The sequence below is a fragment of the Berghia stephanieae genome, chromosome 4 (assembly GCF_034508935.2).
Source record: "Berghia stephanieae isolate SIO BIC M18660-M18661 chromosome 4, UCSD_Bste_1.3, whole genome shotgun sequence".
Lineage (NCBI taxonomy): Eukaryota > Metazoa > Mollusca > Gastropoda > Nudibranchia > Aeolidiidae > Berghia > Berghia stephanieae.
Window position 1 is genome coordinate 55,902,760 of NC_088363.1, and position 15,000 is coordinate 55,917,759.

At 35.4% G+C, this 15,000-nt stretch overlaps 1 protein-coding gene across 1 annotated transcript in view; it reads left to right on the forward strand.

Annotated features, from left to right (window-relative positions):
- Window positions 1–15,000, forward strand: part of LOC144971804 (putative inorganic phosphate cotransporter) — a 33,755-nt gene that overhangs the window by 11,392 nt on the left and 7,363 nt on the right. The window contains exons 7-11 of the mRNA XM_078912881.1: window positions 4,719–4,814; window positions 6,308–6,440; window positions 10,816–10,963; window positions 12,846–12,977; window positions 13,266–13,507. Coding sequence (XP_078769007.1) covers window positions 4,719–4,814; window positions 6,308–6,440; window positions 10,816–10,963; window positions 12,846–12,977; window positions 13,266–13,280 — 524 coding nt within the window. The 3' untranslated portion in view covers window positions 13,281–13,507. The remainder of the gene's footprint in view (window positions 1–4,718; window positions 4,815–6,307; window positions 6,441–10,815; window positions 10,964–12,845; window positions 12,978–13,265; window positions 13,508–15,000) is intronic.

The following is a 15,000-nucleotide window of genomic DNA, read 5'->3' on the forward strand; positions in this document are numbered from 1 at the left end:
ACCGCCACATCATCATCACTACCACTACTACTACAATCACCACCACCACATCATCATCACTACCACTACTACTACAACTACCACCAACACCACATCATCACTACCACTACTACTACAACAACCACCACCACTACATCATCATCACTGCAACTACCACTACTATTACAACCACCACTAGCACATCATCATCACTACCACTACTACTACAACCACCACCACCACATCATCACTACCACTACTACTACAACCACCACCACCACATCATTACCACTACTACTACAACCATCACCACCACATCATCATTACCACTACTACTACAAGCACCACCACCACATCATCATTACAACTACTACTACAACCACTACCACCACATCATTACTAACACTACTCCTACAACCACTACCACCACATCATCACTACCACTACTACTACAACCACCACATCATCACGACCACTACTACTACAACCACCACATCATCATCACTACCACTAATACTACTACAACAGCTACCACATCATCATCACTACCACCACTACTACAACCACCACCTCTTCTTCATCACTACCACCACCACCACATCATCATCACTACCACTGCTACTACAACCACCACCACCACCACATCATCATTACTACCACTACTACTACAACAACAACCACTATCACATCTTCATCATCACTACCACTATTTCTACAACCACCAACACCACGTCATCCTCACTACCACCAGTACTACAATCTCTACCATTTGATTTTGGTGCTTTACTTCATTTGAAATAAGGAAACTTTGGGATTGTATTTGGCAATGTGTTTATGTATCATAGTATAATTCTAATCAGTTATCTATTTAGAACTATACAATATGTAAACACAATGCCAAATACCATTCCAATTCCTTTTTCTTGTGTGCGGAAATTCCTCTTTCGGCATTGAAATTCCTACGAGTGGTGTCTGAAACTCCTGTGAGCCAAATTTAAAATTGGCGTCTCTCTCTATTTATCTTAATTCTTAAAAAAAGCTCACCTCTCAATCAACATCAACATCATCTTGCTAGAAATTGTAAGTTACCATATTTAACACCATCAATACAATTCTCCTTCTCATCTCCTCCTTTTCATCAACCTCCCCTTCACCTCATCACCATCATCATCATCATCATCATCATCATCATCATCATCATCATCATCATCATCAGATACCCCCCTCCAAAATTCTAACCATTCATTTAATCACGGTATTAATCAAAGTTGCATCAGTCATTTTTTCATCATCAAATTAATCGGCAATGACTGTATTACCGTTATGAAGTGAAAATATTGAAATATCACTTGCCTCCTTACTTTCCCCGCCTCCTCCTCCCCCCCCCCCCCCCCCCCCCCCCCCCCCCCTCTTCTTCTTTCCATTTGATTTCTTTTTTGGTCCGGCATAACTAAATGAAAGATAGAGGGGGAAATGAACTATAAAAGACTGCGAAGAGAGAGAGAGAGATATATATATATATATATATATATATATATATATATATATATATATATATATATATATATATATATATATATATATATATATATATATTTATATGGGCGAACAACTAATAGACACGAGAGAGAGAGAGAGAGAGAAGAGAGAGAGAGAGAGAGAGAGAGAGAGAGAGAGAGAGAGAGAGAGAGAGAGAGAGAGAGAGAGAGAGAGAGAGAGAGAGAGAGAGAGAGAGAGAGAGAGTTGGTTCGAGCGGTCGTCTGTGCGCAGAACTAAGCCCAGCAGAGAAAGTGGGTCGTGCGCGGTGGCTCTGCCTATCTCTTTTGGTCGCCTCGGACGAAGCCGTTTCGTATATGCTATTTTTAAAAATTAATTACGACGCTGTTTATCGATGAATATGACTGAAAGTTGGCACACAGTTAGAAAAAAAGGTCGTACGATTACCAAAAGACCGTTAAAAATAGATTTTTACTCTTTGGAGTAAAATATTTCTAAAACTACCGGCGTAGAGGTTTTGTCGCTGACAAGGTAATACATGAACATTTCTTCTTTTTTGGTTGTAAAATTTCATATGAATTTGGCGAGTACCTTTCCCGTATTTTACAAAACACCATCCTAATTTGCACTTCATTCGGGTCGTGACAAAGTGCTTTCTGATTGGTTGACCTCGTTTTAAAGTTCATGACTAGTCAAAATGTCTGCGCGGTCTCAGTGGCAGAGGGGTGTTTATCGTCTGCCATTGCGTTTGGGTTCAATAAACAGCTGATGATTTGACTGTTTGATTTACAAGAATTTAAGAAATTATAATGTTAAAAGTTTTCGATTGCAATATGATCTACAATCTCCGCATGGCTTTAATTATTGTTTTCCAAGTCACGTTCCTTCAGTAACCTTTGTCTCCTTGTCCAATTTGTCTTTAACCTTTTATATTTCTTTCGTTTATATACGCAATCTCTCTCTCTCTCTCTCTCTCTCTCTCTCTCTCTCTCTCTCTCTCTCTCTCTCTCTCTCTCTCTCTCTCTCTCTCTCTCTGTGTGTGTGTGTGTGTGTGTGTGTTATATACTCATTTCTTAATATATTTCTGTGTGTGTGTTATACTCATTCTCTCTCTCTCTCTCTCTCTCTCTCTCTCTCTCTCTATCTATCTATCTATCTATCTATCTATCTATCTGTGTGTGTATGTGTGTGTGTGTGTGTTATATACCATCCAGCTCTAAAATTATATAAGTTAGAACTCTTCTAATGTTTTCATCATATTCTCTGTCAAGTTTGCCATAAAATTACCAAGTTTCAATCTTCTAATCCACTTATTACACAAGATACAACCAAAGGTCGAAGAAAATGCCGAAAAAGCGTCCCATATTTTCGTGTTTTTTTTTCCTCTTTGCGGGTCATCCAAATAAATGACACCTTTGAAACTGCATAACTTGTTTATTTATGAATTGATTTTCAAAATTCAAAAACATCTTTAACTCAGTGGATATAGGGCTTTAATTTTAGGCAAACATTTTCCTCAAAAAAAAAAAATAAAAAGACATTTTTCATAGTCATTGCTACAGGATACTGAAACTTGGCACAAATAACCTTTATTATAATATGGTCTATTCAACAAAGCAACCACCATTTCCGATACACTTCTTCAATCTCTGTAACCAGCCTTTAAATGCAGTGGCGTAAGACGAATTTTCCAGCTGTTTGACATCTTCATTTGTTGCAAAAATAATGGCTTCTGCTGCTTCAAATCTTTGTCTCCGGAAGTTCATTTTGTCTTTGGGTCCCCAGAATATATCCAGGTTTAATCTCCAGTGACCATTAGATCTCAAACATGTATTTCTCTCTTCAAAACTGACGAATGAATTATCTTAAGAAATTGATACGATCTTCTTTTTCAGCTAGTTTCGGCAAATGTGGAACCCATTTTGAGAATATTTTTCTCTTTTCCAGTTTTTCGGCAAGTGAGAATCCGGCAAACAGACGTTGTTGACATAAACAATTCTTCAGCAATCTCATAGCATGGTGATTTTCTCTTATCTTCAGCCAGGGATTGATCAACAACTGACATTCCTGCACCACCACAAGCATTGACAGACTTCCCAGGCCGGCTGTCATTCTCCATATTTCTTTGTCGATCAGAAATCGCTCGAATCCGCTTTCTGGTGGTTAGAATTGGTGGTGCATTGCCATCAGGGGCAGTTACTGGGTCCCTGTGTATGTCTGGGGTAGACTCTGAGTAAAAGTGAAAACTATGTCATTACTCGAACGTCACACCTTGAAAAAGATCCCCTCAGTTCCCCAGCATTTATTATGCCGGACATCATGACTAAACTATCAACAGAACTAAGGAAGATAGATTTCTATCCATTCAACAGTGGTGATTAAAATTGTGCTCACCTCCTATAAAGAGGTTAATGCAAAGTTGAGTCAAATTTCATTATTCTGCACCGAGTTTGGGAAGTTTTGAGGGAGGGAAACATATCTATGGAATGGACTTCGTGTATTGAGGGTAATATGATAACATTCTTGAACTCCTGTGTTTGAAAAATCAAACAAGTTTCCAATGCCATTGCGCGATCTTAGGGGCGCACACTAGGAACGAGTTTGACTCTACATAATCATTCTTCTTCTCCAATGACCTCACCTGTATCATTTCTTATCAAAATGTATTCTTTATTTTTTTTACTATGATTGGATCTTGTTAATTTATTTTGTGGCCAGGATATCGTTATGCATCACAATCTGTTTTAATCGAAGCCCGGTAGATAAAAGTTCTTGAACTGCTAGGTTTTTATAGTGCTTAGTAAAATTTGGTTTTCCCAGAAAATAAAGGGGCGATTGCGCTATTATTTACACCAGTGAAAATAACAAACACAAAGGCAGACCCACAACAAGCAAACACAATACGATAAATAATGACCTCAATTGCTTCAATGACACACAAAAACTGAGATGCGATAAGGATTTAGAATAACTAAGATCCATCACAGCAGACCGACTTCAATTATTAGAACTCACTCAACAAATCAGAGAAGCTGCCAAAGCGTCCGAGTACGAAGATTAGGAGGCGATCTTCAATAAGTAAGTGAGGAAGGGGGTCTAATGATATTGGATAATCGAATTTTTCAAATAAAGTAAGCATAAGTGTATAATAATGATAATATACGATAATAGGCTCCCACATAAATTGAGGGCATATTATAATATTACTGGATAACCAAACGAATTTTTCTTTAACAATCCAGGTTTTGCTTCTGGGACTAGGTTCACATTCCTATTATCCCTGATTGGCTGCGAAGTAAAGTTTCAGGGAGGATGGCCTATAATCTTTTATGTCCTAGGTAAGATTTCATGAATGAGTAACCTTAACGAAAACCTTGCTTTAAAAATTTACAAATGTGTTATGTACACTAAAAAGCTATTTCTCTAATTTCACATTTTTTGTTGTAAGAAAATGTTCGACAATTACTAGATTTGGAAGATGATTCTTAGCAAACAAGAAATTTAAGAATCAAAACTCCATTACCATATTAGCGGTATTTGACACCTATGGATATTATGTTCAGTCTTATTTATCACGACTAATGTTTTAGCGGCTAACTCATCGTGTAATATGACACTCGCCTTTGGATCGGAAGGATTCGAATCCCGCTCTGAGCGGCGCATAGTTGAGTCCTTGGAAAACTCTCTTTACTCACATTCTCTCATCGTACTCAGATGTAGAATAAGTACATAGCCGATGACAGCATTGTCTCTGTCTGGGAAAAAAAAACTGTAATACCGCCTAACAATACCGGCAAAATAAGGACAAACAGTTGTCAGCATTACAGGAAGAGATTTGTGTCTTCATTCGTATTCATAGTCTGATGCAGAATTGATGGAATGTCTTTAGATAAAATACATCTGCCAGTTGTACACGCACACGAAATTGTAAGTAACCTTAAACGCGTTTATCATGATTGATAGAATTTAGCGACATCTTATCATTAAAATGGTTATCTAAAAAACAATAATAAAGAGCTGAGTGACGCCAGTTTTGTTCCATCTATAAGAACGGCAACAAAGGACAGTGTGTGACTACATTGATTTATTATGTAAACTGTCCCAGTCGACATTTCTTTCTCCAGATCAATACAGAAGAAAAAACAAGGGCATTCGTCTTATGTAGATTTTCATTTAGTTTATTTCTTTATTTTCAACTTAACACTATTCATCATAAAGTAGTCATTCAAAGCCATTTGGCCCATGGATATGGCGCTTATTCCGGTTTCTATTACGCGAAATGGACAATAACAATTTGTTGCTCACCCTTTGGACAGGGCGCTAGTCTATCGCAAAGTACTTTCCGCAAGACCTAATAGACTCAGCTACCCAATCACTGCTGGGTGGAAAGGAAAGTCAGAAAAAATTCTGAATTGCACCCGGGATCGATCTACCAACTGAGCTATCGGGACCCCCATGATTCATCTTAATAGGGCAGAAAAGTCTAAAGTCAGATCTACTTTTCTGGTTCCAAAATTATTGGAAGTGTTTGTGTAACCAGTCCTTCGGGGGATTAATAATGGATAGATGACAAATTGGATAACAACTATTTATTAGCAGGATGTATAGGTAGATTATTATGATTAGGGGAAAGTAAAAGAGCAAGGATGGATGATCTTTATTGACGACCAGCATATATTTAGACTACAAAATAAGGTGCCATCACTCTGAAACCAGAAAATCATTTACACAAGGTAGGTGTGCAATACTCCGGAATTGTGGTTTTACACTTTCAATGAGATTGGAACCAGTTTTTTTTTTTTTTACATCACACTTTTGTTCCATATTTCAGGAGGAACCCAAATAATACTTGCAGTTGTTGTGATATCGGTCCTGACAAATTTTCCAGAAACCAATCGCTTTATCAATGAAGATGAGGCGAAATTCATAACAAAACATAGATTTCACGAGAAGAGGGACCGTTGGTAAGTAATTAGAATTTTTCATGAAGATAAACCAAAATATAACATCCGCGCTGTCATTTTGGGTCAGGGTTAGGGACTGTTGTCATATTGCAAGGAATAATTTTTTTTTTAATTTTATTAAAGAGTGCGTACGTTGCTCACTAGAGGTTAATATTATGAATAAATAGACAACAATATTTGTATAGCTCAATTCAATGGATCTACCGTGCTTAACGCGCTTTAAAATGCTTCATTTATTCCCCATATTTCCATTTCATACAGTACCAGTCTCCTTTACTTTAAGACGTCCTTTTTGCACTAACACTCTTATCAAAAGTCATGAACTCATTCACACTTGAATCGGGAGGGTAATATATAAGTGACTTTGTGACAAGACCAGACACCCTACAGTTGAGCCAACTAGTCACATTATAGCATTATTAACCCTTTGATCCCAGTCTTCCATCCAAATTAATGCGTATTCCGTGATGAAATTAAAAGTCAACAATAATGCGCTACTTCGAATCTTTCCCTCGTTCGTATAATACTTCTCGTTTTTACAGAAGCTTGACAAATTCCGAGACTCGGTATGTTATAATAGCAAAAAAAAAAAAAAAAGAAGAAGAAGAAATAAACGCCTCAAATAACATGATTCTTCCGACTTACTGTATCTATATTTGAACCATTTTGTCGCTCTGGTGCTCAACAAACAAATTGTTATAGAGACTTTGCGTTATTTATGTGTGATTCATCGGTTCGAATTGATGGTGCCTATATTATGTCGACGTTTATTATATCAACAAGTGAATTTAACCTATTAACTGCCGTGCTATCGAAACACACTATTTAACTTCGCAAGATCCAAGGTTTGAAGAGTTTTTGTCAAGATGAGGGTCATTTAATTCGATAGATATTTGAAGGACGCGTTTTCTGACCAAATTTTAAAATACGTGTCTTTCCAGAGTGCAGCAGTTAACTAGTTTAACTCACTCAATCCTAGAGATTTTTGCTACTTTTCAAAATTGGAAAAAAAATGTATTAAAAATGAGCATGTGGATAGATCTACATAGTTTTATTCAACTACCATTAACGTAAAAACTAAAAACATTAGCTTTGATACTACGCCTATAATTTGACTCGGAAAAATGTAATAAATAGGCATCGGGTACAAGTAACCCGGGTAAACAACGGATATTATAGTCGGTGTTGGGGTTGAATGAGTTAAGGCTAACATGATCAGCAATAAGAATTTTTGGGGTTTTGCTTATGTTTTGAATCTAAATATATTCTGCTCAATAAATTACATAAATCGAATATCTGTTTCATAATCTATCTATTATTTTTATCCAATAGGGTTGGGAATCAACATTGTGCGGTGAAGCCAATGTTAGATTTTTATCATCGAGCACAGACTTACCGACAAATCTAAAAATATAATACAGAAGTATAATTAGTAAAATAGATGACCGCCCAATACACGAGTAAATTGCAAACCTGTCTTAAACTCAGGGTAATTCTATTGCCCGTTGATTGAATGGTTATTTGGAATATCTGATGTTACTAGTCTTGGGGCGTAATTATGAGTCCTTAGACCTTTGGCCTTCGGATTTGCCATAATTTGACCGCTGATATATATTTTAAAAAACCTGCATCCCTTCAAGCTGGCATTACAATTGGTAATTGGATTCAATAGCAGCGGTGTGGCATGCTTACAGTATAAAGCGGTGCCAGACGAAAATGTCTTACACATGCTACATTTGTAAATATAAAAGAAAGAAAAAAAAAACCTTACATACTTGTAAAGTAAATTTGCATGGTGATGTTTCTATCCCTGCAAATCTTTTCAATAGTTTGTTTATAGAAATCACGAACGAATATATTGATTGGAGTTTGGACACTGAGGGAAATGGCTAAAGGGACACATGCAGACATTGAATGTCAATCGAACAAAGGGTAATTTTAAAACCTACAAAGCGTAAGAATGTAAACAGCCCATGGCCTATTAAAAGAGTACTGTAGTTACGTCATGAAACAGCCCCATTCCACTTCGGAATCGGAAATCAAACATGACACCATACAAGATCTCTCTCTCTCTCTCTCTCTCTCTCTCTCTCTCTCTCTCTCTCTCTCTCTCTCTCTCTCTCTCTCTATCTATCTATCTATCTATCTACCTATCTGTGTGTGTGTGTGTGTGTGTGAGAGAGAGAGAGAGAGAGGTGAACGCGCGCGCAGACACATACACACACACACACACACACACACACACACACACACAAAGTCAAACACGCATATTCACGCGAAGATCATGCATTTAGCATATAGCATCACTATCAAGAAATGTTTGACTTAACTCGTTCACATTCCTTCATATCAATTTTTGCAGCAATAATAATAATAATAATAATAATAATAATAATAATAATAATAATAATAATAATAATAAATTATGAATGAGTGATGAATGATAATGATGTGATGATGATGTGATGATGATGATGATGATGATGATGATGATGATGATGATAATAATAATAAAATAATAATAATAATAATAATAATAATAATAATAATAATAATAATAATAATAATAATAATAATAATAAATTAATATATACAATAATACGACGAAGAGAGAGAGAGAGAGAGAGAGAGAGAGAGAGAGAGAGAGAGAGAGAGAGAGAGAGAGAGAGACAAATGAACTTCTTATATAATCGTGATTTCGATAATAATAAAGATGGTCGAAGTTACCATACTATGACTATGACGTAAATGACCTACATTAGCTATTATTCCCCAGTCCAACAGAGTTGGAGCAAAAATTTCTCGGCACCTGAGGCGGGTTTTTTCTCGTATGTGAAGATAGTAAAAATTCGAGCCATTTTCTCAGGTATTCAATGTGGCAGCACTATAGTAATAGCCTTAAATGGTGCCAGCAAAAATCCGCTCATTGCAATCGTTTGAGTGGGGAAATCCAGTCACTCGCTCAGCCATGGTTCATGGTACACAGTCGCTGACAGTCATCAACGGACTGTGTGAATCGGGAGAAAAGCGTGGAGAGAAGGCGTTGTGACAGAAAGGGAGTCTGTTTCGCACTGTTGATAAAAGGCGATATATACCATTTCTCAGTTTTATATATTTTTAAAAAATGCTTATATCCATTTTTAAAACATGGATGTGGTGCTAGGCACCATTTGAACCAATAGAGCCACGCCCCTGATTCAATAGTCTGATGTCACGTCGGCCCAACAACCAGCAGCTTGGTTCTAAATAAAGAAAATCGATACTTTTTCTTATTCATGCTGGCTAGAACTTTTTCACATGTCATGTGATCAGAATGTATGAAAGTTAAAACATGATTAAATTTATAATGTTCTTCTCACCTAGATACACTTTTTTGCTCGTCAGAGAAGTATTTCATAAGGGCGTCCGCCATTGTTCCTATAGTTTAGAACCAGTTACTAAGTTACTATGCGTCATGACGAGGGAAGTGATGTCACAATTGTTGAAGCCTATTTGACGGGAATCGCTATCTCACCGGCCGCCCTATTGCCAAATTCATTGCACGCACCTTATCGATTTTGATCGTTGATGGCTCAAAAGATTCGTCTCGATCTATGTTAGTTTCAACAATATGAGAGTGTAATAAGTAAAATAGATGGGTGTCTTTATATAATAACCTTTATTCCCCACAAGTATTGCGGGCTCTCCACTAGTCTTGAAAATAAATTAAATTGTCAGCATGAGTATCACATATTCTTAATACCGTTTTGAAAAGATGGGTGGTATATATGGAAATATTAATTTGAACAAAATGCTTTTGTGGTAAGGCACTCGCCTTCGGATCGAAAGGTCCTGGGTCCGAGTACAGCTTTGAGCGGGGCATAGTTGAGTCCTTGGAAATGGCTCTTTACTCAATTCTCACACCGCACTCAAATGTAAAATGAGTACCTGTCCGTTAACAGCGTTGTCTCTGTCGGATAAATCTGTAATATCGCCTTAACAGTGTTGCTGTTGGCTTTTGGTTCCTTCTGATGCACTTTAAGCACGTTTAGTCAATATTGCGCTAAATAAAAAGCTCATTTTTTTTTATTGATATAAGAATATTGATATTTTTAAAAACTGAGAATCAAGTTTTCGGGATTTAATCCCGGACAAATTTTTACAATGTTTACATTATACTGTTGCAAATCTGAAAATCAATCAGATGATCCGAGGTTTGATCCGCGATCAAGTTTTTATTATGGGCTTTTTATCTTGAATTTTTCTATCTTCTGTGTCAGTTATTGTGTTATTCACAATATTCTATCCGATATTTTTTCTTGCAAAGTTGCCAGCTAGTTGCCATTTCCTCAACTTTACCTTGATTTATTTTCCCCTATTTATCTCTTCAATCAAGTTGCAAGATTCCATATGGTGAAATCATGCGATCACTTCCTGTGTGGGCATTTTTATTGAGTCAATTTGCCTTTGACTACATCTACTACACCATTATGACGGAAGGATCGGTATTTGTGAAAAACATTCTGAAGCTTCCCAACTGGAAGGTTTGAATTCTAATAAATAAATGCGTTGCATGCTGTTTACTTTTTTAAAATTTTATTTTATTTTGTTGGTTGATGAATAATAATAATAAATAATAATAATAATAATAATAATAATAATAATAATAATAATAATAATAATAATAATAATAATAATAATAATAATATATAATAATAATAATAATAATAATAATAATAATAATAATAATAATAATAATAATAATAATTAATAATAATAATAATAATAATAATAATAATAATAATAATAATAAAAATAATAACAATAATAATGATAATAATAATAATAATAATAATAATAATAATAATAATATAATAATAATAATAATAATAATAATAATAATAATTAATAATAATAATAATAATAATAATAATAATAATAAATAATAATAATAATAATAATAATAATAATAATAATAATGATGATGATGATGATGATGATGATGATGATGATGATGATGATGATGATGATGATGATGATGATAATGATAATAAGTTATTTATATAGCACTCAACTTCCACATAAGTGTTCAACTGCGCTTTACAGTATTAATTGTCATTCAGACATTCATTCTTTAACAATTTTGAGAATACATAAAATAGTGACTGTTCAAAATCGATGCATTGCTTGAAATAAAATATCAGTTTTCTTTAAAATTCTCAATACCAAAAATGTAAAACTCACGTCTTGGTATAATATAACAATTCTTGAATGTGCAGATATAAAATTCACACTTTAAAAACTTGTATCTCACAAAAACAGCAGTAAACAATACATGTCTTGCTTGCTAGGCTTAGTACACACCGAAGAAGGACTTTAGCTTGGAACATACATTGTTACGCATATTTGTTGTTTTAGGGAACGTAATTTGGTACTTTCAATCTTGCTATACGGCTGTGAGTCATGGTCATTAATTGCGGAATTAGAACGCAGAATCTCTGCTTTTGAGATGAAAAGTTATTGAAAACTCCTGCGGGTGCCGTACACAGAACAGAACCAATACAGACGTACTGGGAGAGGTGCAAGATCGTGAAGGACGACAGAAACCCCTCATCGCCACAGGCGGAAACTGTCATGGTTTGGCCACGGTGATGGAGGGCACCATTGAAAAAGGAAGAAGAAGAGGAAGACAAAGGAAAGTTTGGATGGATAATATCAAAGAATGGACAGGAATGAAGATGGAAGAACTCTTGGAGAAGGCCAACAATAGAGAAGAATACCGGAATGTGGTGAGAGCTGCATCTCATGTATCCCCCCGACGATCATCAGATCATGGGATGAATGAATGAATTTGAGTTTTTAAAATGGCATTAAATGAATGGCAAATTCTAAAGATCATCTTCAGCATCATCATCAATATCATCATCAATATCATCATCATCATCATCATCAGCATCATCATCATCATCATCAACAACATCATCATCGTCAGCATCGTCAAAAGTATCACCCTACTATAAAAAAGATTGTTAGCTCCTGTCATCAAAATACATTGTGTTTCGTTGCATGAATTAGTTACCATTCTTTCTCGAACCTTATTTTGATTTTGTTTCTTGTTGAAAGAAAAAGTCGTGTGCAAAAATGAATATAAAAGCTTCAAAAAAAGAAAAAAATGTATAATTAACAGGGAACGTGTCAGGCTCACATTCCGTCTTCAGCAATGAACCATAACAGTGAAAATACTTCACGTTAAATCAGGATTAAATTCTGAAGTATTACTGTTTTTAGGTCATTGTTATCCGTTGAAAAAGGGTTCCGAGTCCGAAACATGACCGTATTTAGTATTTATTGTCTTTGAAGATGTTAAGTAATTTTTTCGCCTAAAGAGTTAATCATAAAATAATGTATTAAATATTTTTTCAACAGGTCAACATGGTGTCTTCCGTTCCGTTTCTGATGGTTACTCCTATTTCCATTATTATTGGACAATATGGAGACAGCCTCGTTGTCAAAAAGAGAATTTCAAATACGAAAATGCGTAACTATATGAGGCTGTTTGTGAGTCTTATCTGTCTTTTCCGTTGATTTTCTACCCATCTGTCAATTGATCTATCTATCTATCTATCTATCTATCCATCCATTAATCCATCTATTAGTCATATTTTATCTATTAATTTACTATCCACACACACACACACACAAACACACACACACACACACACACACATTTATATAAAACATTTCGAGTACTTTTAGTGGATATTGCGTTATATATAAGCTCGCACGTTCTGTTTGAAAATTAATCTTTGGTAACATATTTTTGTCTCTTATGATTATACTTTACAGCCAAAACACTTCTAGCATTGAGCGTCGGGATACTCGTCCTCTTGCCTGTTGATGAATTTGTAAGTGTGTTTTTTGTCTTTCTTGTTGCCGGCATTGGGATACAGTTCGGTTTCATTGGCTTCCTTCCCAACGCAGGAGATCTCAGTCCCGCCCACGCAGGATTCTTGTCTGGGCTGGGTCAAACTGTGGGGGCATGGGTGTCGTTTGTGATTCCTATATTTACAGGGCATATAACGTCAAAGGTGAGAACACTTTATTCATTTGCCTGCAATCTCAGTTACCCTTATCTAATAAAATAGAACAAAACGGAAAAATGCAACAAATTTTCTTTATCAATCGCAAGGGGAAATTTTGTCTGAGGAATAATTTCGAGCTAAGACTGATACAGTGGACTTCTCATTGAGTCAACACTCTTTAAGTCAATTTCTGCTTAAAGTCAACAACTCGATAGTCCAAAATTTATGTTCTTTATCCAAGTATGTTCCGTGTTCTGGATAAGGTCAACCTTGTTTAAAGTCCACTAATCTTTCTTGTCGGTTGTGTTGACTTTATTAGGATTCCATTGTACATTCTGGAAGTAGTAATGTTCCGCAAAATTAGCAATGGGATTTGAGTTTCTTGCTGGTAGATAAATGACATGCTTAAGTCGGAGCTTGGACATTCGTGTACACTGACTCCCAAGAAATGAGCCTTAGTCAGTCGAAGTGGAATCATAGTCCGTTTTACATTAATTGAATAGGCTATTTAATACGATCACATTTATTGTATCTTTACACAATTTGGGTTTTTTGTTTTGTTTTTGTTTTTTTTTTCATTTTTAAATTGGTGGGGGCGGGGGGGGGGGGGGGGTAAGTATCTGGCTTGTGTCAACGTCAATTGTCTGCTTTTGCCTTTAATGTCTAGCTACTTGAACCTTAATTATCTTATTTAACGGACCAAAGTTTGGTTGGACATTTCTAGACGACTCATTCCTTCACTTTAAATCTTCAACTAAGGATAGGAGGGCTTGATTTAAATCTAGCAAAAGGTACTTTCGGACAAATGCGCTATCTATAAAGTAGCAAGAAACGGTTACATTAGCTAGAAGCAATCTAAAAATCGGCCACTCTATGAAAAGTGTTTTAAAAAAAAAAACAACAACTCTACCTATCTAGACATACAAACCTTAGAAGCAAAAGAGCGAGATTTTGGACATATACTACTCAAAATATACCAGCCAATAAAGCCATGAACATACATATTTTTAAGTCAATCTCAACACAAGTAATAAAAAAGACCGCGCACATTGACTAACAGAACTCTAAACACAGACTAAAATGCCTCCAAATATCACCAAGAACTCGAAGGAGAATCTTCTGACAATGACGTCAGAGCAAAAGTCTGTAAACTATGACACAGCAGAGGCATCCAAATCAGATTATTAGGACCAAAATTAATATTTATCTTAACCAAAACATTTTTTAAACGCCTTTACAAATTTAACAATGATGGTTCTATTAATGTGTATTTATTATCATCATAAACATAAAAAGCAGTTCAGAGCCAAGCAATATTATATCCTTGCTGCCCGTTGGTAGTAGTAGTAGTAGTAGTAGTAGTAGTAGTAGTAGTAGTAGTAGTAGTAGTAGTAGTAGTAGTAGTAGTAGTAGTAATAAAATAATGATATAAATAATAATAATAATAATAATAATATAAATAATAATAATAATAATAATAATAATAATAATAATAATAA